The sequence below is a fragment of the Amblyomma americanum genome, chromosome 11, assembly GCF_052857255.1.
Source record: "Amblyomma americanum isolate KBUSLIRL-KWMA chromosome 11, ASM5285725v1, whole genome shotgun sequence".
NCBI classification, from domain to species: Eukaryota; Metazoa; Arthropoda; class Arachnida; order Ixodida; family Ixodidae; genus Amblyomma; species Amblyomma americanum.
This window is the reverse complement of record NC_135507.1, coordinates 33,681,001-33,702,219: the sequence shown is the minus strand read 5'-3', so window position 1 is coordinate 33,702,219 and position 21,219 is coordinate 33,681,001. Positions and strand designations below refer to the sequence as shown.

Genomic DNA, 21,219 nt, shown 5'->3' with positions numbered 1-21,219 from the left:
CAAATAATTTCACAATAAACTATGCACTTAAGGTAATATATTGTAGTGAGTTTTTAGTTAAAATTGTTTTATAATGTACGGTTATAAATATTTTTTTTTTCGCTTTTCGCGGATTTCAGCCGCCAGAGGTCTAAAAATCAAAGCAGCCTCTGCAACGAAAGTGACATTTACCTTGCGCGCTTGCCCACCGCCGTTGTTTTGTAAAAAATTCGGCGGTCGGTAATGCGTTAAGGGAGAGGCTCAGATGCTGCCGGACTGTCCAAGCCATGGATAACGAGGCGAACGAAGCCGACGACGCCTTACGGCTGGAGCGAAGGGCCGTCAAACGCATCATCGACGCCAAGCTCAAGGCGAGGCCAGGTGCGCTTGTGCACGCAGTTGCGTGAAAATCTCGCTCCATTGCAAGAATTTGTGAAGAATTTGCTCGAAACGCTGACCGATATAAGCTTCAGTAACGTCCCGCTTTTTTGTGTGTGTTCTGCTGTACTACTATTCGGGGGTTCACATTTCTCATTGTGATCGGCGTACTCGCGTGGTCCAGTAACGGTGCCTTGCAGTGTCGTTACTCGCCACCGGCTCAGTGCACTGATCGGCAAGTCTTCGTGGAAATTATTATTCTAGCAGTATTCATTTCTTAACTTTGAAGTGCTTTTTTCTTTTCTAGTCCCAGGCGCGCTTCTCTGTTCACAAGCGTGAGGGCACCTGGGGTCGAATCCCGATTGCCCTCGCCTTGATACAAGCAGTGGTGATCGGTCAACCTAATCAGTCATCACCCACGGGAAATTTAGTGTCCGTTATGAAAATTCCGTTCATTTTACCGTTTCCAAATTACGATAAATTTTAGAGCAGTCCGGTACGCGATTGAAACCTCGGCTCAATTGCGAAACGAGGTCTCGGCAAGCAATAGATTTTCGCGTTCGCTAAATATTCGATTGCGTAAGCGGGTTAAGCGGAAGCGCGTTGACATAATCAATCGCAAAAGAGAAATAGGTAAATTTGCATAGCTATCTCGTTAAACGGATGGAATGTATTAAACTCGTCGCTGGCGCTTAAAAGTACACACGTGAGAGAAGTCACGAGAACGGGCAGTGTTTAGGTGCCAATTTTATTTAACTTCGTGCGGTCAGAGAGAGGAATACTAACGTGCGGGAAAGAAGTTTGCCAGCGTTTGCTCGCTCGTACGGATCGTTGTAAAGTACTAACTCGTGTGTTTAAACGGCGCCTGCATTTGCAGAAACAGCCGCGCCGTGCCCTACTCGTACCTTGACCTTAACCCGCATGTTTCTGCTCTCTCGTTCTCGACTCTGCGCAGCCCGCACGTTGTGGTTCAAACGCGGACCCAACAATGGTAGGTATGGCCCACCGTTCGTCGGGTGGAGGAATTTCATCAATCACAGAGCAAACCGAGCCAGGTGGCGAGCGTTAGCACGCTTATGCGCTACGTGATGTCGCTGTGTTGTCGACCCTCAAAATATGCCCTCATGTGCATTGTAGTCTTTATATCATTGTATTGGATAGGCTTGGATAGTGAGCGCACGAGCTAGACAGACTCGGATTTGATGACATGTTCCCCCTGTTGCTGATGCCATTCTGTACTGAGGCATCTGAAATGTCTATAAAATAGAGAATAGATGCCCATTATAAGCCCAGCTTTATGTGCTGTTGTGAACTTCATGCCAGCGCACAGCTGTTTCCTGTTGTGGTACTTATGGGTTTTTTTCACGCCTTGCTAACCATAGTTCTCTTGTAGCATGTGGCAGCACAAGAATGTCATGTTTGTTTCGTTCTGCGTCGAAGCTGTTGCATTATAGCACAGAACACGCAAGACACTGGACCTGTAAGTAAAGGTGGACAACTAGGGGAAACCAAAGAAAGTTAAACCACACTTTCTCTGTCACTGTGTAGTGCCTGGGGATTTTGGAATTATTTTTTTCTCGCCGTTTGAGTAACTCTAAATCGGTAATCAGTATATGCTATTAAGCCTTGTTTTAGACCATGATATTGCATTATAGTTCCCATTGGTATGCATTCCTCATGGCTGTGCTCGCATGAGGTTTTGTTAAACAAGTACACCTTTCGCTTATCTTATTGAATAAAGAACAGCAGAGCATTCACACTATTTGAAGTCTCCATGCTGATTGAGGTGTTTGGAGGACGATACAGCTTGTAGAGGGTTTTTTATGAATAACGAATGAATTTTCTTATCCAAAGCAATGCCACGTTAATTGATGTTGGGAATGTTTCTTATGATGTGCTCTATTTCTTTATTAGCACTTTCACCATCTGCCCTTGGGTTTGTATTTTACAATGACCTTTTTCAGCTTTTATACCAGGTTGTCAGTAAAAATCAAAACTGGGCTGAACCTTGCCTTACAGACCAAGTAGTGTTTCACAATTCATATGTCTACTGTATTCTTTGTGTTTGCTTTAAACTAGTTGTCTACTTTGAAACAGCCTCATTTATGTTGAGTTCAGCTGCGAAGAAGGCCACTGTTTACAGCACCCTTAATGTTATTGTCGTTGTTGTCATTTGACCTTTTCAGAGCTCTTTGAGCAGGAGGGCGATGGCTGGAGCAAGCTGGGCTATGCGAACAGCTTCAACATGGACCCGAGCTCGTTGCCGGATAACGTCGAGCGCATCCACGTCAGTCGCGTGTCACCCGACGAGTTCATCGAGAAGTATGAGAAGCTGTACAAGCCTGTCGTCATCCAGGGAGCCACGGACAGCTGGAAGGCCCAGTACAAGTGGAACCTGCCTGTAAGTCAATCATTTCTCACAGGCCGCAACACTGTCAACGTTTACCGGAACTTCTTGGCGCCTTGAGAGGGCTGGCATGAAGAACACGCTGCCATGCATCACATTGCGCCCTGAAGCAATAGAAAACACCAACACTATGTTGAAGCATGCTATTGTCACTGAGAAGTGGATTGTTTGCTAGTGCCATCCAGTGGCCAGAAGGGAAATCATTCTAACATTTTGCATCACATCTCTTTGTGGTGCTAGTCTTATACTTTGAGGCATTTAACTGACGTTTATAGGCATGTGTGAACGGCTCTTACTACACTTAGTTATTGTAGCCGCCGCGGTGGCTCAGTGGTTATGGCGCTTGGCTGCTGACCCAAAAGTCACGGGTTCGATCCCGGCTGCAGCAGTCGAATTTTGATTGAGGTGAAATTCTAGAGGCCTGTGTACTGTGCGATGTCAGTGCACGTTACAAGAACCCCAGGGGGTCGGAAATTTCTGGAGACCTCCACTACGGCGTCCCTCATAGCCCGAGTCCCTTTGGGACGTTAAACCCCGATAAACCCATAGACCCAAACACTTAGTTGTATCTAAAGCTGTCATCAAAAAACAGGTCACCATGCAGGAAGATTTATTCTTTACCTCCAGGGGCCATCAGTGCATACTCCTCCACTGCCAAGTTTACTGTACATGACATTACCTGGTCATGTGTTTGCATATGCACGCTGTGCATATTCATATTCTTGACACATATAAATAACAACGCGACAGACGGGACACTCCTAAATCATATTCTTGCTTCACGTGCCTCAGGCAGTTCCGCAGCTATTTATATGCTGCTGCTGTTTCATGACTAAGCTGGTAAGGGTTTCACAGTTCCAACGTTCACAGCCTTCTGTTTTCATTGACTCTTTGCGCTTCTGTCATTCTGGTAAGTTCGAAGAACAATAATGAAAACAAAGCAAATAAATGCTCTTAAGCATGTGTCGCCCTCACTTGGCATGTGCACATAGTTTTCTAAGTCTGCCTAACGTCTAATTGAGTGACTTTCCTTAAACGGAACGTTGACGCTAAAAAGGATAAGATGAGTACTAAGTCATGCTTGGCAACAAAGTATTGAGCACCGACCAATCGTTAAAAGAAAAGACCCCATTTTGGCCCCGTAACGGGGCCGGAACGATTGGTCGGCGCTCGGTACTTTGCAGTCTGAATATTCCTGATCAGACAGGCTTCTGCCAGAGCCTGATTGTCTAGACCATGCTTTATGTCTGAAGAAGAAAATGTCTTTTTTTTTGTTTGCAACACTGTGCACCTGTTCAGTTTCTCATGTGCTTGTTTATTCTAAGCTAGTGCTATGCTGACAACTTATTATAACATGCTTTCCAGCTGAAGTATGCACAAGTAATGTATGCAATCCAATGACAGAATTTTTACACATGCTTATAGAGAAACATATGGGGAGTTGCATAACTGTCAAGATTGATTCTTTGTGTTTTGTGATGTTCAGAAGTTTAGCGAAGCAGTGTCAAGTGTGGGTGGCAGCTAATCCTAATCTACGTGCCTTCGCTCCTGCTTCACAGAGGTTGGCTAGGAAGTACCGCAATCAGAAGTTCAAGTGTGGTGAAGACAACGACGGCTACAGCGTCAAGCTGAAGATGAAGTACTTTGTCTACTACATGGAAAACAACAGGGATGACAGCCCTTTGTACATTTTCGACAGCAGCTTTGGTGAAGTGAGTAACTTCTGGCCGATACTTTTCGGTGCATTTTGTGTGCTTCTTATGTCAACCTTACAGTGATCCTGGCTGAAAAGGAACTCAAGCAGTAATACAATTTTTGTTTCATTTATCGGAAGGTTTCTTAAATTGGGGGATATCAATGTAAAGAGACGGATTCAGTGCTGAAGCACGAGATGTTCATAATTTCATGAATTTGACTATAGTATGGAAAAGCACCAGCCCACCGGGCATGCCGGCCTACTGTGATGGGCACAGGCAACGGTTCATTGTTTATATTTCATTGTGAGTAGCTTATGAAACTTTGCTTGTGAATGTCACAACATGCTGGTTTCTGCTGCTTAAAGATTCAACATATACATTTTGTCAGGTTTTCAGCAAAAGTTTTGTATTGCCTGCCAGCTTAGGGTGCCTTTCGAATTTATAAAAATTATGTTTTGTTAGAAAGGCGTAGTTGAGGCTTTAAGCGTGGAACTTTTGTCGTGCAAAAAGTCAAAGCTTGTAAAAAATGCTTACAGTTTTATACATTGAGGGACAGCTGATATACTAATGGAAGGCCAAAAGGCCGACGTTGTGCCGTTTCTTACCTCATTTACATACAGCGACAGTCTTCATGTTTGTAAGTTGTGCCTGCAGTTTGCAAAACACATCTGTTGCGATTATGAAGCCGTCGTTGCAGCGCTTGGTCACACGTCCAGTTCCAGTTCCTGTAGTTGTCAATGGCAGAGAGCTTCACACCAGTTTTCAGCATTTTGAATGAAAGGAACGTATATTTTCTTTGGAACATCTTAAACCATCCAGTAATGAAAAATCAATGTTTCTTTTGATCTATTTTTTTTAAATGATTTGCTATAATGATTTCTTTTAGGCAGAAAGGGCTGCAGATTGCAATTTGAGGTTTCTCGATGCCAAAATAAAAGGAGGCTGTGTGTCTAGAAAAGTTCTTTTGCTGAAGGTTTATGTTAAGAGTTAAGCGGAAAGCAACTAAAATTAGGGCTGCTTTCATTATAGTGCCTGTGAATTATGCAGCAGGGATTTCGATTTTTTGGGAGAAAGTAGTTTCTCATGTATAAAGGTGATAGTACTGAGGTGATATATAAAGGTGATGCTCATGTTCAGAGATGATACATATACAGATTGATCATTTGTGCAGGTCGATGCTGAGCTCTTTAAGAATCTAGCGTCGCCAGTTTTTTTACATTTTGCAGCTGACGTGTACTCCTGCATGTGCATGTTGAAATAATTGTGCTTTTGGTTGCAGGGCACAGGAAAACGTAACAAGATCACGGTAGGCCTATGCGAAGGACCATAATTTAAATATGAACTTCCTAACTATTTATGCTGCTTAAAGGAAATGAAACTTATGTACAAGCTGTAACATGATGTGCGGCACGCCCGCATGCAAACTGTAGTAAGTACGGCAGAACCTTGGCACAGTACGCTGCATTACAGCAGTGAAGATTTGAATGTTGTGAATAGGCATTGTGATCGGAAACTTATGTTGACAGAACTTCCAGTAATGTTTTCTTTTTGTCTTCAGTTTTCTTTGTTCTTGCCTAGGGCTCATGTGTGTGCCATAAAGGTTGAGGTTGAGCACTTTGTTGCTGGCACAGTTCTGCGTGCCATTGCAGCTGTATTCTTTGCATTTTAAAGTGTTGTAATTTTTAAATTTAAAATTACTGTCAGGCTAGCTTACAATAATGTTTGATGGTATAATAAACTAGAAAGTATTGCTACCAGCATGTGTGAATCAGGACACCCAAGACTGTATTTCTTGTTAATGGAATAGCGCAAACAAGCTACTGTATTAATGTTTACATACCTAACATTGTTGCATATTACAGCAAAGAGAAAGGGAGCCAAACCTTCAAAAAAGTAATGTTTAGAAGTTTATTCAGGGAGAAGTTATTTTGCGATTGTATGTCTTCCGTGTACTTTATCATGCATCCTGTCAGGCCAGAATCAAACCTGGACGCCATCGACGAACAGAAAACAATCTTCAGTGTTTAGCCATAGTGAGCAATAATCGTGAATCTTGCTTACACACGGTCAAACCTCGCTAATTTGACACCCGTTAATTCACACTGTTGCCAGTCTCCTGCCAAACACCCCTGTAAGTCTATGGCGTCAGAAGCGTGTTTATTTGGACGCCCTAGGGCTGGCGTCGGTTAATTCAGTTAGGCTGCCGATATGGCGCCATGTCGAGGTACAGCCTGGTCAACAAGCGGTTACCCAAATATTCATCCTCAGGCTTGAACTGCACATTACATTGTTTCCAGCACCCCTCTGACGTGCGCATAACAGCAACCGTGTTGACCTGTTAGATGTGTTATTGTCCCCCGTAGGCAAACCTAGAGAAAGTCCGGCCGCATAGTTTCGTAGCCGAGGCTTCAGCCATACCTATCAGCCAGCTGAACCCATAAACTACACACCGTTTAGAACGATAATTGGCTCGTTGCTTATTTTTTGTTTCGAAGGCGTCATACTGCTCCAGTGCCAGTGCGCGCTTCCCTCAGTTCTATGTGTGCGGCATATCCGTTCTTCCAGCGTGCCGAAACTCCGCGCTTGTCACGTGCTGTTGGCAGCATGTGCGGTGAAGCCTCCTCACGTGCGGCTCCACGTGCAAACAAGCTCCAGTGCTACGGCATCGCACACTGAAAGAAGCCGCAAAGACCTTTGCCATTATGAAGCATTCCTGCTTCCGACACTCCCAACAATGTGCACGCATTAAAGCATTTATTTAATGGAACTGCAAAAAATCGTCATCACGGAGTTTTTTTCTTAAAAAGAGATGACCATTGCTCAGGTTTTTGCAAAATAAATTTTACTTTCACGCGAATTGTTTTTGGCAGTGTTGAGGGACCATTTAAAAATTCGACATCTGGATAATTCGGACGTTTTTTTCACTTCCTTGAAATGCAAACCAACAAGGTTTTAAATTAAAGATCGTTGCAGTGTGTACATTTATCAACCGGTTATGTGTTTGTATGGCATTGCATGCCTGTATAATAATGTATAGTAGCAGTGGCATCCCAATCCACCTCTTACTCTGGTGAGTGCGTTATTGACTGCAATTGCTGCAGTATGGCGCGCAAGTGCATATTGCATTCTCTTCAGTTTGTAGCACCCCCTTTTATGGGGGAGTATTCCTGAGTAGTGAGGAATGAGTGTTTGAATGCTTTTTATACTCTGCAGCTTGATTCGTAAGTCTTCTTTCACTATGCACTAATGTGAAGCTATAATTTGAATTGTTTTAAGTCATGCATTGTGCTTGTGTTATCCATTTGCTGGTTTTGCAACGGTTCAGCATGTGTGCAACACTGCACTTCTTTTAATGCAATGCAATAGCATTAAAAGCCTCATCGAGAAAAAAAATATATTTCATTGGTCTTGAAAGTGTCCCTTTGGCAGGAAAGTGATGCCACCAGACCGGAAGTGGCGTGCATCAGCAGCGTTTAATGCTGTCGAGTTGCCAACACCTAAGGCAACTAGATGTCCGTGTAAAGTATTTGTTCTGGCATATTCTATCCTCAATTCTGGCTATTGTGCTATGGTTTTGGCTGCCGTGAAAAGTGAAGCAAATTTTTAACTCTACTGTAAAATGTAAACTTTATCGTGGAGAGGCACTCCAGGAACTGAAGAAAGTTGTTCAGAATTAGCATGGTTGTGATTTCTTCCAGCTGGTATTATAAGCCCATCTGTCTCATCATAAGCACACCACTTTGTGGCCTTTTCTTTGATTTAATTCAGCACAGTTGTAAAGAAAAGGGGCTGGTAAACCTCCGTTTAATGAAAATGCAGTCAAAGTTGTGGCAAGAAATACATTGCAAAGGATAGTCGTTATGACTAAACAACACTAGTAAGACATTCACGTGTAGCTAAAAACTTTTAGTATCAGTACCCTTACTGTTGGCCTCGAGTGTAGTCTGATTACTAATGAAAAACAACCTAGAGCATTCGGCAGGAAAGATTGGCCTATCGTGACAAAAACACTCATTAAATTGTGGTTCAATAAAGTCATAATGTGCTTTGACTCGTGTCTGCACTACTTGCAATAACTATGCTTAAATATAGGTCTTGCTGTTTACACCTAAAAAAAGAATGAAATTATGAGTGGCAAGAGGCTCTTTTATTATAAATACAATGCATGAATTCGCTGCGAGATGACGCATTAGTGGAGTGTATGGTAACTAAGAATTGGATAAGAAATACATGTGTGATATACGAGATGGCAGTTAGTGCTTTGAAAATAAAAATTTTGAACACGTCAGAATGAAGGAGTACGCTTTCTTCCAGCAGCATGATGGGATCTCTCTTATTCAGAGAGTGGCTGCCATAATGAGTTGCATAATTAGTTATCTGATGCAAGCTGTGTATCAGCTTTGTGCAACCCGCTGCCACATTTCGAAAGCACTTGGTGAAACCATTTTCTCATTGTAGCCTTCACTGTTGTGTTTATTTTGAGCAGTGTGGCTTCTTTGTAACCCAAAGCATGCATTCGTGTCAAATGCTGGTATAGTGTAGCATTATAATTGAGCTTGTTGTACAGTTCATAACCTCGTTTGTAAGCAGCGTAAAATTTTTTTGCACCGTCACGCTTCGGCAGGGACACAACACCAACACACATGGCTTCTATGTCGACAACCTTTATTAAGGCGATAGACTTTGATGGCTCATACTCACGGTGACCGCCCATCAGTTACATCGCCGGTCGCCTTACCTTGTGATGTCACGTGATCTTAAGGTCACGTGATCTATAATTTGTGTAATTAAAATCAGTGCAATGAGTTGCAAACAGCTTTCGCCTTCCCACAGTTAAAAGATATCTAAGTGCCTCCAACGAATTTTTCTTCTGTCCCGTCTGTCCTTTCCCTTGCCATCCTGCGCCTAGTGCTCTCGTGTGAATTTTTGAAATTTCAAGGTACACTAGTGCCCTCTTGTGGCACTCACCACAACTAGGCCTGTTGTAGCAGATTTTTTTTGCCTCCATTCTCCTTACAGTATAGTCTGTCTTTTTGTGTGTGGATTGTCAGTTTGGACGTGTGCTAGAAACGGCTCATGACTTGCAGTCGCGGGGGCAAGTAGGTCTTCTCATTCTGGGTTTTTTGCGCAAAAGACACGACACAAAAGAAACGAGGTAGACAGGACAAGCACTGTCTACCTCGTTTCTTTTGTGTCGTGTCTTTTGCGCAAAAAACCCAGAATGCTTAGGCACCAACTAGCCTGCAAAAACATACTCGCAAGTAGGTCCCTGAAAAATTCCTTGGCGGAATAACAAAGCCATGCGGATGCAACGGTCAGCCAGAAGATTTCCTGTAACGGTGAAAGTAACCACCCTTTCGTTGTGTATTGTAGCACTCGCGGAGAGCCAAGCTGCTCGAGGACTACCAAGTGCCTGTCTACTTCACTGATGACCTGTTCCAGTACGCCGGCGAGGAGAAAAGGCCCCCGTACCGCTGGTTCGTCATGGGTTCTGCCCGTTCCGGCACCGGCATCCACATAGATCCCCTGGGGACCAGCGCCTGGAACGCTCTGGTGCACGGCCACAAAAGGTATAAGCTTGGGCTCCAGCTTGATGAAAATTGAGTACCGTAAAAACCGGAATATAGGTCGAACTTTTTTTCAAAAAACCATGGTGAAAAGTCGACCCCCGTCTTATATACCGGTCATTGGCGGAAAAAATACGGAAGTCTTGCAACAGTGGATGGCTGAAGTCAACATTCTCCATCACCATCGCCATCAGCAGCAGTGCTGCCATTTTGCGTTTTAGTAGATGCAAAGCGGAAGCTAACGGCAATTTACCGTCGCCTTCAAGAAAAACACGTTTGAGTACGAGGAAGCTCACGGGAACCTGGCGGTACAGCGCGAATTTGGAGCATCCGAAAAGAGCATTCAGTACTGGCGGAGGCAGAAGCTGCGTATTACAACTTGCAGCAACCAGAAGAAAACATTTCGTGGCCAGACCGTAGTGTATCGAGAATAGGAAGGAAACGTTGCACTGCGAGCAAGATCGCTGCCTGTGACTGCCGAATGCATCCACGTGAAAGCGGCAGAGATCGCGTGTGCCTCTAGACTCATGAGGGCGCAATTCAAAGGCTCGCCATCCTGGTTGCGGCGATTCATGAAGAGGAGGGCTTTGCTCTACGGCGCCGTACTTGCCTGTGCCAGAAACAAACACGCGGGCCGATTGGTGCGCGATATTGTTAAAAAATTTGCCGGGTGTACATACAAGCAGCATTTAAATGAAATTAAATACTGTCACCATTGTGCAACCTCTCGAGTCGCATTTGTTTCAAAGTAAGGATGTCTTTCGGTACTTTTCCCATTGAAAAAAGATCTTTTTCATTTTTAGAATTGGTTACTTAGGGGGTCGACCTATATTCCGGTCCGACCTATAGTCCGGTTTTTACGGTACCACTTGTTTGTTTTTTACCAACACTTCATTGATTCAGTGGTAGATCGTTTTCAGTGTGCTTCTGTTTAACTGGAAGACATTTCCTTCTGGGAAGTTTCAGTTGATAGAATTTGTGCATCCCTTTTAGTAAAGCGGTAGCCCATTCTCTAGGAGTGGGTAACATCTGTCACCATGGATGGATTTTATGAGATGTGGAAGTCCTGTGGACAAGAAATTTTAAGGAAAAAAAAAAACCACATTAGATGCCATTTAGTATTTTTTCTCCAACGAAAATTTGAAAAATGCATTGTACGAATAGGACCGCCATGAGCACTTTCTGGCGACTGTAAGCACTTGGTGCTACTATGTCGTGCACTTTTCAGACTTGTGTTTAAAAGTGTAAGCATATCTCTTAATAAGTGGGGACACACTTTTCCTTAACGACGCTTTTGAATCGCGTCAGCTGCTCAGTTTTCCTCTCTCTGAAATCTTGTTTTTAAAAAGCTGCTCCTTCAGGTGGTCACCTTCATCTGCGATGCCCTTTGATGCAAAGACCTTGAACTCAAATGCCTTTGGGGTGCCTTTGTCGCTGCCACTGTAGTTGGCAGGAAAAGTTTACAGGATGTGTGTGCACGATAAAAATATTGTAGCACTGCCTCATGACGCACTCGGCCAGTGTTGATGTGGCCTGATAAAAAGGGTTGGACTTTTCGGTTTAAACTGAGAAAAAAAAACAATAAAACTGCGTCAAACTCAGCTTTGGAAATTAAGTTTTAACTGGAAAAGGTCGGTATCCACGACATGCGCGCTGCAGCTGGCTGGCTGTTAGGAGAAAACTGGCACAATAACGGATTGGAATCAGATAACTATTTCTAATCATTTCAATGGTTCAGGGGGAGTTCCATCACTGCTGTCAACACGCAGACCACAAGATGCTCGGTCCTCTCACTGAACCCATTGTAGCAGCCCAATGATAACGTGACAACCCACCTTTTGGCAGCCAACATCCACTTGAGTTTTTGTCGGACTGTTCCATCACTTGACTTCCATTACTTTTGGAAAAACTTAGTAGCACTAACATTTACTCTTATAAGCACAGCTCTCATTGTGACTGTTTCTGCATTAATTACTTTTAAATCGAATGCTCGGGCTGACCAAATGGGAAAGATAAACTACAGGTGACTTTTGAATGCACAAGAATGTCACATTATGTCATCAACAAGAAAAAAGTAATTCATCTGTCTGAAATAAACACGGAAAAAAGTCTGCTCAGTTCTAAAAAATTAGGTCATAACCCCTCCTGATAGAGCATGCATGTAGTCTCTTACTTGTTGGCATTTTAGGTTATTTGCTTGTGTGACGGTGCCAAAATAAATTTTTTCCCATACACTTATTTCTCATTACTTTCACTGCAAAGTGTACCCACGGCTTAATTTGCTCAGCTTCACTAAGGCCTTATGTTGCACCACTGTGCTTTCTTGCTTTGCCCTCTTTTCTGGCCTTTTATTTTGTTCGCTTTTTAGAGCTGGTTTGCCGATGTTGGGCGCGTGGCATAATTTGCGTGATGATTTTCCTGTCTTAATCGCCTTCCCACGGCCTTCCCAGGTGGTGCCTCTTCCCAACTCACACGCCAAAGGAGATGCTAAAGCTGCGGCCGGAAGACGGGGGCAAGCAAGGGGACGAGGCCATCACGTGGTTCCGGCTAGTCTACCCCAGGACACAGCAGCCAGGGTGGCCCGAGGAGTGCAAGCCGGTGAGAAGCCCTAGCCTGGTTGGAATGCGTGTTTGAAATGTGGGTTTGATGCCCAGCCACGGTAGCCACATTCCTGTGGAAGGGGAAATTTGTTGATGCTGCCACAAACCAAGATTTTAGTGCTTGCTAAGAAGGTACAGCTCGGGAGTGTATAAATATGTTAACTTAAATGATCTTTCACTGTTCTCGGGCACAAAATTCTTTTTCGCTTGTTCTCGACCAGTATTTTGTGACTCTTGGTGTACGTACAATCCTGTTGAAAAGTTCCAGGGCCACAAAGTTTGTTTTTGGATCCTGCGGTGCGGCTCGTGTAGCATCCACGACGTTCCAAATTGGTGTAAGGTGAGGAGAGCCTTCCTCACCGCTTGGGTGGAGCTGGGGCAGAAACCTTAATGGCTGGTGGCATGTAATAACAGCACAAAAGCGGGCAATTAGACTAATAGCAAATGTATCGTGGCATACCCACACGCATCCATACTTCATTAAATTTGGCATTCTAAAGATCACTTCTTTGTTTCCTTTCAGACTGCTATCAATGTACAAAACTGCGGTTATTACTAACAATGAAACCACTCTCTCGCTTCTAAAAATATCTCGCTATTCAACGGTGTATGATACCCGCTCTCATTTTCTTTGGTCATTGCCTCTTTGTCACACCAAATACGGTATGCAATCAATGACTTTTATTCTTTCAAAATACCTGTACATTATAGAAAATAACAACATATCGCTAAGAGATATCACAGTGAAGAGCCTAAAAACCATTTTGTACCTTTTCGAAGACGTTTTGCTTGAACTTGCTCTGCACTGTAAATAGGTAAGATTATAACGCGGGTAAATCCTGCTTGTGTTGTACACTTGGACGATGTAGTGCTTTTGTTTTGTAGTATTTACATTGCTTTTTGTTTTGATTGTGATGCTAAATGTTGAAATCCTACTGTCAGTATTTAATTCATGTTGATACTTTAGTTTTTGTTTCGACTGCCTCACCTGTAGCTGTCTTGTGAAAAATTTAGGCAATACGCTGCCTCGGCAATGTGGGAGTAGAGTGCCTCTCAAGCTGCATTCAAGCAGCTTTTTTCCCTGCGTCTTCTCTCTCCCAGTGATACCTGTACCACTAAGAGCGAGAAATAAACTTCAACTTCAAAATGTGGTGTTCAGGCTTTGAAAGTGCCAGGAGTGTGACTAGAGCTCCACTGCACAGCTCACCTGGGGAGCTTAGGAACTTTTGGTTTTTACGTAAGTACTGCTAGCCTCAGTAAAAGTACCTTAGGCAGGATTGGGTGGGTGTGAAAAAAAAAAATAGAAAGCAATAAAGTTAAAAAGAGCCTAAGATGACTTGATCAAGTAGCATACAGTGGCAAGCCGACGTGTGTGACGCTATCCACAAGTGGCAAGCAAAAAGGAAAGAAGCGAATCCCTGTGCACAACTGACATGCATGGTGTTTTCACTGGAGGTTGTTAGAAACCGATTAACCCTGAAGGTTCCCTCCTGTGCAGCTGGAGCTGGTGCAGAAGCCCGGTGAGGTGGTGTTTGTGCCTGGCGGCTGGTGGCACGTGGTGCTCAACCTGGACCACACCATCGCGGTGACGCAGAACTTCTGCAGCCGCACCAACTTCCCCATTGTGTGGCACAAGACAGTGCGTGGGAGACCCAAGCTGTCGCGCAAGTGGTACGAGGCCCTCAAGGTGAGACGTGTGACCCTGCTCACGCTCTGAAGCTGGGGTAGCTGGTAGTCGAAGCAGGTTCACCAGCTTTGGCTTCACTTCCTGTCAACTGAAGATCCTGTTTTTAGCCATTTACAACCAATCTAAATGAAGATCCTTTGTCTTTACATGACCGATTTGAATTGGGATCCGGCCCCAGTCGTTCGCGCTTGATACCTAGCTAGATGCCAAAGTGTGATCAAGGTTTACAGAAAGACCTGCCGCTGCTTCTCTCGTGCCTAAGAAATGTTCCTTGAAGGTTGCACGGCAGTGTTTTGATCAAAACCGTTTCTGCTCTTATTGATTGGAAATGTATTTTTTTGCTGCAGCTTACGTAACTACGGCTGCATGCAGTGATGCAGTGCCACCTGGTACGTAAGAAAACAACTCATTCGTGGTTGAAAGGGACCGTGCTCTCAGTTGCAGAGAACGCAATTTGAATTCCCAGTTTTTCTATTGGCACTCTTAAAATCTGTGCGCAGCGTTTGTAATCTGCATTAAACTCGTTAATTCGACCCTCATAGCAATGGAATACTGAATCAAATTAATTGGTGGGATGAATTTTAAAAAAGTGCTAAAATTTGTTCGTATTCAGTGCTCCAGACTTTATGAATGAATCAGCAATTGTGAGCTGGTGTTTGTGCTTGCAGTGCATACATGAAATGCCTAGCATATAAATAAAACAGAAGAGCACTGAAAGACTAACAAGGTGCGGACGGACTCCAGAGCAATCTTCCTGGTGTCGATATGCGATACCAAAACCACATCTCTCGCGCCTGGCCTTTCGCACCACGTGTTGCTGGCTGGCACTTCAGTGTTTCGGCTCCACCCGCCCTCTGCCAGTCGCATCTGATGAGGCGTACGCCATGCATACACACTTCAGGACGGAGCCACGTAATATGACCGCGGTACTGTGGCAGCTGTGGAAAATGACCACAGGGGTTCCACCCATCCTCAGACTTCCTACTTCATTTCCCGTGCTTTCCTTTCTTCCTGCTTCCTTCAGCACAAATGTGTGGTGCATTTGTCTGCACACCTTTCCGCCCTAAGTGCAGTAGAAAAGCAAATGTGGTCACATCTGTGGCAACTTTCTGCACACTGCAAAAAGGGGCCAATTCGACACCCTTTGCTGCTGTAGTCTTCTCTTTTTTGGTCTTTCAACCCCCCCCTGTACATATTTCGCCAATGTGGTTTGTGGGCACGGCACACTACACTGACTTGCCATGGTGGCTGAGTGGCTTTAACGTTTAGCCGCTGATCCCAAGGTCACAGATTTGATCTCGGCTGCGGCAGCCATATTTTGATGGAAGCGAAGCACAAAAACACCCGTTTGCTGTGTGATGTCAGCGCATGTTAATCAACCCTGGTGGTCTAAATTAATCTGGAGCTGTCCACTATGGAGTCCCTCTGAGCTCACATGTCGCTTCGGGACGTTAACCCCCCCATTTCAATTCTTCTCGCTTTTGGCTTGTTCAGGAGCACAGGCCCGAGCTGGCTGCCATTGCCGACAACATAGACGTATCCCGAGGTTCTGGAGTGGCTTCGGACAGTTCGTCGGGCTCCAGTTCATCGTCATCCGAGTCCTCCTGCTGTTCGAGCTCAGACGAGGACTCTGGCAAAGGAAGCCTCAACGGCTACAAACGCAAAAGGTGTGGGTCTCTCTGGTTTTCTTTTTTTTTTTTGGCTGTTGGTATTGATGCACAAGTGGAGTGTACAGGTGCGCCAAAAGCAAAACGGAGCATGCGAGTGGTGGCCAAACTGGCCAAAACTGCATGCCAGCACGCTCTATCAGCAGATGCGCAGCAAAGAGCGAGGGGTGTGTCGGCGCATTCGGCTGACCCATCTCGATGATCTGGTGCTCGCCTTATCGCCGGCACGCACGAAGCTGCCCTGCTACTGTCACTGCTCTCCGGGGACGCTTTCAATGCTTCAAGTAAAGGTTTATTGCTTGCCTGCATCGTGCAGAATAGTTGGCCTTCGGCGGCGTGCACTTTCGGCTTCGTCAGGAATGGCACCATTTTCAGCCAGCTTGACGGCCGTGGTTCATGCTTCACTAGGCGGCGAGTTTGTTGCGCTGTGAAATACACTCATGCATCGGTTTTGCAAATCCGGTCAGAATTTTGCTTGGCTCAAGGGAACGCATGAAAAAAAAAAAGGCGTAGCATGCATGTATTAGCTCCGTTGTTTGTATGATGAAAATACATACTCAATGGCATAGCAAGTGAGGTAATTGAATGCCACTTGTTTCAATACAAGGTGGCTTTCTTAAACTGGAGTCACATGTATAAATAGACTGCAATCGGTGATGCCATAGTGGTGGCCTGTATCGTGGAAACTTTGTGCTTTGAATTCTCTGCATAATGTTGCCACAGAAGCTGATATAGCAGAACAGCAGCATCAGATGTCATAAGAAACAGAGTTCTTTTGTTTGTGTATTTAAGATGATAGTTTGTTGTCCTCTGCATGTGTACTTTCATTGATGAGACAGCGTGGCTATTTTTCTAGCTGACGGTGAAATATTCGTTATTCACAACTGTAGCTTTTTATATCAGAGTAGCAGCTTCATGACAGAATTTCTGGAAAGGGGAGATCAGTGGAAATCAAGATAAGAACATGGAGCTGGTGCTTGTACTACAATAGCCGGCCGATTTTTTAGACTCCAATAAATCTGACTTGCGCGGTATTTCGGGCTTAGCTGAGGAGCCATTGCACACCCCATAGGAGCGTGTACATTTTCACAACCGATATTTTGGACTTTGTGTGGTGAAAGTTGATTTTGCGAACTAAAACTGACGCCAACAATACTGTGGAAATCGTTCTTCATCCGAAAGTTCGTTATTTCGACCTAGTATACACGCGCGGGCATCACTGTCACAACTAACTCGTTCTGCGCCACCACGAAAGACACCACCTTGGATTTAAACAGAATCGTCGGGCGCTGTGGGGTTCGATCCCCAGTGCCGCCGGGTACCCACCGGTGATACAATGGGTTACAAGCTTTCCCCTGCCTGGTGCTCGGCTGCTTTAAGGTGAAATGCTTGGGAAATGGGTCTTTGACCCCACCTTGTGAAATTAAAAACTACCTTGTGTCATGGCTGTTCTTGCTTTGCGCGGCGAGTTCATTCGTTCACGGCATGACTTGCGGCCGCGTCACACTGTCTGGTAGCGTAAGATGAGAGGGCGCGGAAATGACAGAAACATGACTATGGCTCACATGCAGTGTAATATTATCGCTTTTAGGTGGAACATGGGGAGCAGCAATTTTCACGATTTTGAAAGCCAGTTTTTTGCAGAAAGGTTTTTTTTTTTTGGAGTTCACGGATTTTTCGGACTGTTCGATTATTCGGACCATTTTCCGGGACCCGCCAAGTCCGAAAAATTGGTCGGCGACTGTATTAAGTTCGTGCCCAGCCTCCCAATTCTTTTATTTCTCATCTTTTCATCGTGGAGATCCTTCGCCCTGCCTTTTTTTTTTTGTCCATTAACTCACTTTAGGACCTTAGAGAAGACTAGCTGCACAGCGGATCCCATTTTTGGCCTATTGCGTCTACTTTGGAGTTCAAAACGTTTGATCAAAGCTCAGGGAGCAGGTGTAAGCATGTTAGTACTATAACTGGTGCCCATGTCAAAGCTTTCAGCTGATTTGACCCATGTTAAGGCTGGTAACAGATGCGAGAAAGATTGGAGCAATGCCGTGTAAAGCATTTATAGGGCAGCTTGTTGGCTGCATTTTGGCAATAAAGTAGCAATGCTTACTACTTCTAAATTTCGTCATTTTTTTGGACAGCAAAGTATTATAGTTTCCTTGAGAACAGCTCACTAATGGAGCATAGGTACAGTAGAATCTCAATGGTCAAAATCTTGCGGGGTCACGAAAAATATTCATGTCACCCTAAATTTGTATCATCAGAAAACCATAAAAAGTCCATATGCTGAAGCACAAGAAATGCAGCTAGTAAGCAAATGTCTTTCTTAACGGCTAATTGGATATATTTATGGCCATGTGCCGCTGCTTACAGTATGTACTACACAACTGGCGACTGTGGTGTCGGCAACGTGTGGGCCACGCGCCCGTGATGCGCACTTCGCGGCTGAAAACAGCAGCGCTTGGTGCTAGCGGGTGGGATCGCGGCTCCCGCATTCGTACCATCCTTAGTGGTGCAGGAGAATGTTCGTAACATACAAATTTCTGCCCATTATTCACAATGCACTTCACCCAGGGAATTTTACAAATTTGTATCATCCTTGATCGGATCATCGTGGATCTGTTGTGGCGAGAAGTTTTAGTTTATAGTTTACCTTTTTTCTGAGGGCTAAACGTGGTGGTGTAAAGATTTGTTGTTGCATTTCTCAGATCGCATGCATCACATTGCTACGTCCATTCCTTTCATTTAAAAATACCTTGAGATATCTTTTTAGCACTTGTTCAAAACACTTTTATTGCTCCTTATTCCAACATGTCACAAGCTTGTAATATCGTGGAAAGAAAAACTGACAAGGAGGTCCTGTTTTTTTTTTTTAGAGCAGTTTTTGCGGGGTCCAGGTGAGATTTAAGTCAGTCTGTGACTTGACCAGAAAGCTAGGCTGTAGCTTGCGCGGTGGCCCAAATTGATGATGGGTGACTTAGCGGCATGCTGGCTTGTGCCGCCAACTACGGTCTCACCGCCTGCCCATCTGTCTCTCTCGCCCTGCGCTTTGTTCTGACCCAGCCTGCCACTGGTGGTCGTTGACTGGCACTGGTCACTCGCTGGGCTCATCTGGAGGGGCCTGGTTATCTATTGGAAACTCGTGTTTGTAATACCGTGGCAAACTTATGACAAGGTACGCAACGTGCTAACACTCGCTTGAATCCCTGTGTGAATAGGGCACAAGCAGCGCGGAGGTATGCTTTGCTGGCGTTGCTTCAGCTCCACTGATCCGAATAAGGGGTCCTTATATTTTTATTTTTTTGCCTCGGGGATCGCTGGCGGAGCTGAGAAATCCGTATGTCTTGGCTTTCATCATTCGTTGCCTGCCATGCTTGCGAAAAGAACTTGCAGGTGCACGGCCCATGAAAAAAAAAATGGCCGAATTCAGTAATAATTATGACTGTCTGTGCAGTAAACCAGTATCCTATTCTGGAACTTGTGGAACCCAAAAAGCGCTCCACAGAACACAAGAGTTCCACAGAACTCAGTTTTGAGAGCTGCTGGAATAGACGGTTGCATTAGTAATTTTATTAGCTGCCTTTAGGTAGCACCAAAAGAAGATTAGCTGGAAGTCATGTAGATGCCCATGCTTTCCAACTGCTGGCGCTGATTGGAGTGTGCTTCAAAATTGGTACCCTTCCTGTGCCTCGTTTTGTAAGCCTTGACGATGTCTCTGTTTGAGAGTTTAAAACTATTGCCATGTCAGGCGAGGAAGGTGAGACTGGTGCCACCCTCAATTGTGTCACGAGTTGAAAGTTGTCTTGCCGCAGCTTATATTCTGCGTGGCTATGTTGGTGAACCTGTGGGAACCTTCCTGTCATCGTTGTGCAAGTTGATGTGTGGGGCACGTCGCTTGCCTTGCCTCGGTCTTGCGCTTTTATTTATTTATTTATTTTCTGGGATAGCAGGTAACACAGGTTGAAATTGCATGTAGCTCCAAAACCGCTTAGGATGCCTAGAATACTGTTCAGTTTTTTTTTTTCTTGGCAGTAAACCCTAACCGCTTATTAGAATTAGACTGATTTGCTAATAAGCGAGTTTCCTGAAGGGCAATACACTTTGCACATATCTCGCAAATGTTTAGCCAATACCTAGTGGTGTCTTACTGTTAGGAGTTCAAATACGATCTGTGCATTACTGTTTATTTTATTTATGATTGATTGCGTTGGTTATTTTCATGCTTGACTAATTCAGCTGAAATGCAACTATTGCACAAAAGACCTGTGCCTTATTCTTGTAACTTGGAAGCTCGGTAACTTGCAACTCGGTAACTCTTCTAACTTGTAGCTCGGTGTCACAGTAATGTAGCGCAATATTTCACTCTGTTGTAGGAGTGCGCACGTCTTTTCGGCGTTAACGAGTGTCCTCAGAGCCGTGCTCGGTTTTGTTCCACTTGCAGAAAGCGCTCCTCCAGTAGAGAAGACCACAGGGATCACAAGCGGAGCTGCAGCAGGTGTTAAGGAAGCATTTCCCTATACTGGTGTTGCAACTGTGCATGTCATGCCAAAAAAGAAGAGAGAGAGAGTGAAAGAATGCCATTGCCACGTCAGCTCATCGTCGGCTTGACGGCAGCTAAGCCACTGCTGCCAAGAGACATCTGTTTGTTGTTGGGACTGCAGACCTCGCTCGTCCGCCCCCACCTTTCTTATTCTTGACGACCGGTTTCATCAGAAGAAAGTGGTGGATCCGCACGCGTTTGCCAGTGGATCTCGAGTCACGATTGTCACTTTCTTTTCTTTTTCGCATCCGCCACTGCTGCCACATAGTCAAGAGCCTCGGTTGTGCAGTACGAGGATTAATGTTATTATTATTTGAAAAAGAGGTTTTTTCACCCCCCTTTCGACTTTCATTATTTATGGCGCTCTCGGGCCATTTCATGATCCTTTTCTTTTTTTACTCATGCTGCCATTTCAGAAGGTTTTCTTCGTCTCATTGTTCAGATGTAATAAAAGAGGTTGGAATTATTTATTTGTGTGTCTTACCTTGTGAACCTCGACAGCAAGCCACGCAAGGAGTGGACAGGAGCTCTGGATATGGTAATAAGCACACAAATGCTTTAAAATTGGAGTGTCGAGGAAAGGCAAGTTTAATAGCTTAGAATTTTACTCACAACAACCGATACTCGCAAATTGATATCCAATACATTTCTTCAGATTGATGGGCCGCTGCTGACGTTCTTCATCAAAGCATCATATGTG

At 44.6% G+C, this 21,219-nt stretch overlaps 1 protein-coding gene across 5 annotated transcripts; it reads left to right on the top strand.

Moving 5' to 3' along the window:
- Nucleotides 1–130: 130 nt before the first annotated feature.
- JMJD6 (Bifunctional arginine demethylase and lysyl-hydroxylase PSR) lies at nucleotides 131–20,989 on the top strand. 5 transcript variants are annotated; one of them, XM_077644758.1, is made up of 10 exons: nucleotides 131–360; nucleotides 2,544–2,758; nucleotides 4,324–4,476; nucleotides 5,741–5,767; nucleotides 9,835–10,031; nucleotides 12,479–12,626; nucleotides 14,127–14,315; nucleotides 15,810–15,982; nucleotides 19,043–19,154; nucleotides 20,421–20,989. In XM_077644758.1, exons 1-10 carry the CDS (start codon nucleotides 267–269, stop codon nucleotides 20,436–20,438), a joined length of 1,326 nt encoding a protein of 441 aa, XP_077500884.1. In that variant the 5' UTR covers nucleotides 131–266; the 3' UTR covers nucleotides 20,439–20,989. The 5 variants fall into 5 exon arrangements, with proteins under 5 accessions (XP_077500884.1, XP_077500886.1, XP_077500887.1 ...); XM_077644759.1 differs by lacking the exon at nucleotides 131–360 and adding an exon at nucleotides 1,264–1,348; XM_077644760.1 differs by lacking the exon at nucleotides 5,741–5,767.
- The last annotated feature ends 230 nt before the right edge of the window (nucleotides 20,990–21,219 follow it).

Bases quoted from the DNA above. Each gene is read 5' to 3' on its own strand.
- JMJD6 (XM_077644758.1), top strand. From the start codon at position 267: ATGGATAACGAGGCGAACGAAGCCGACGACGCCTTACGGCTGGAGCGA. The intron at 361-2,543 runs GTGCGCTTGTGC...TGACCTTTTCAG, and splicing joins CAAGCTCAAGGCGAGGCCAG to AGCTCTTTGAGCAGGAGGGC. The intron at 5,768-9,834 runs GTAGGCCTATGC...TGTGTATTGTAG, and splicing joins GAAAACGTAACAAGATCACG to CACTCGCGGAGAGCCAAGCT.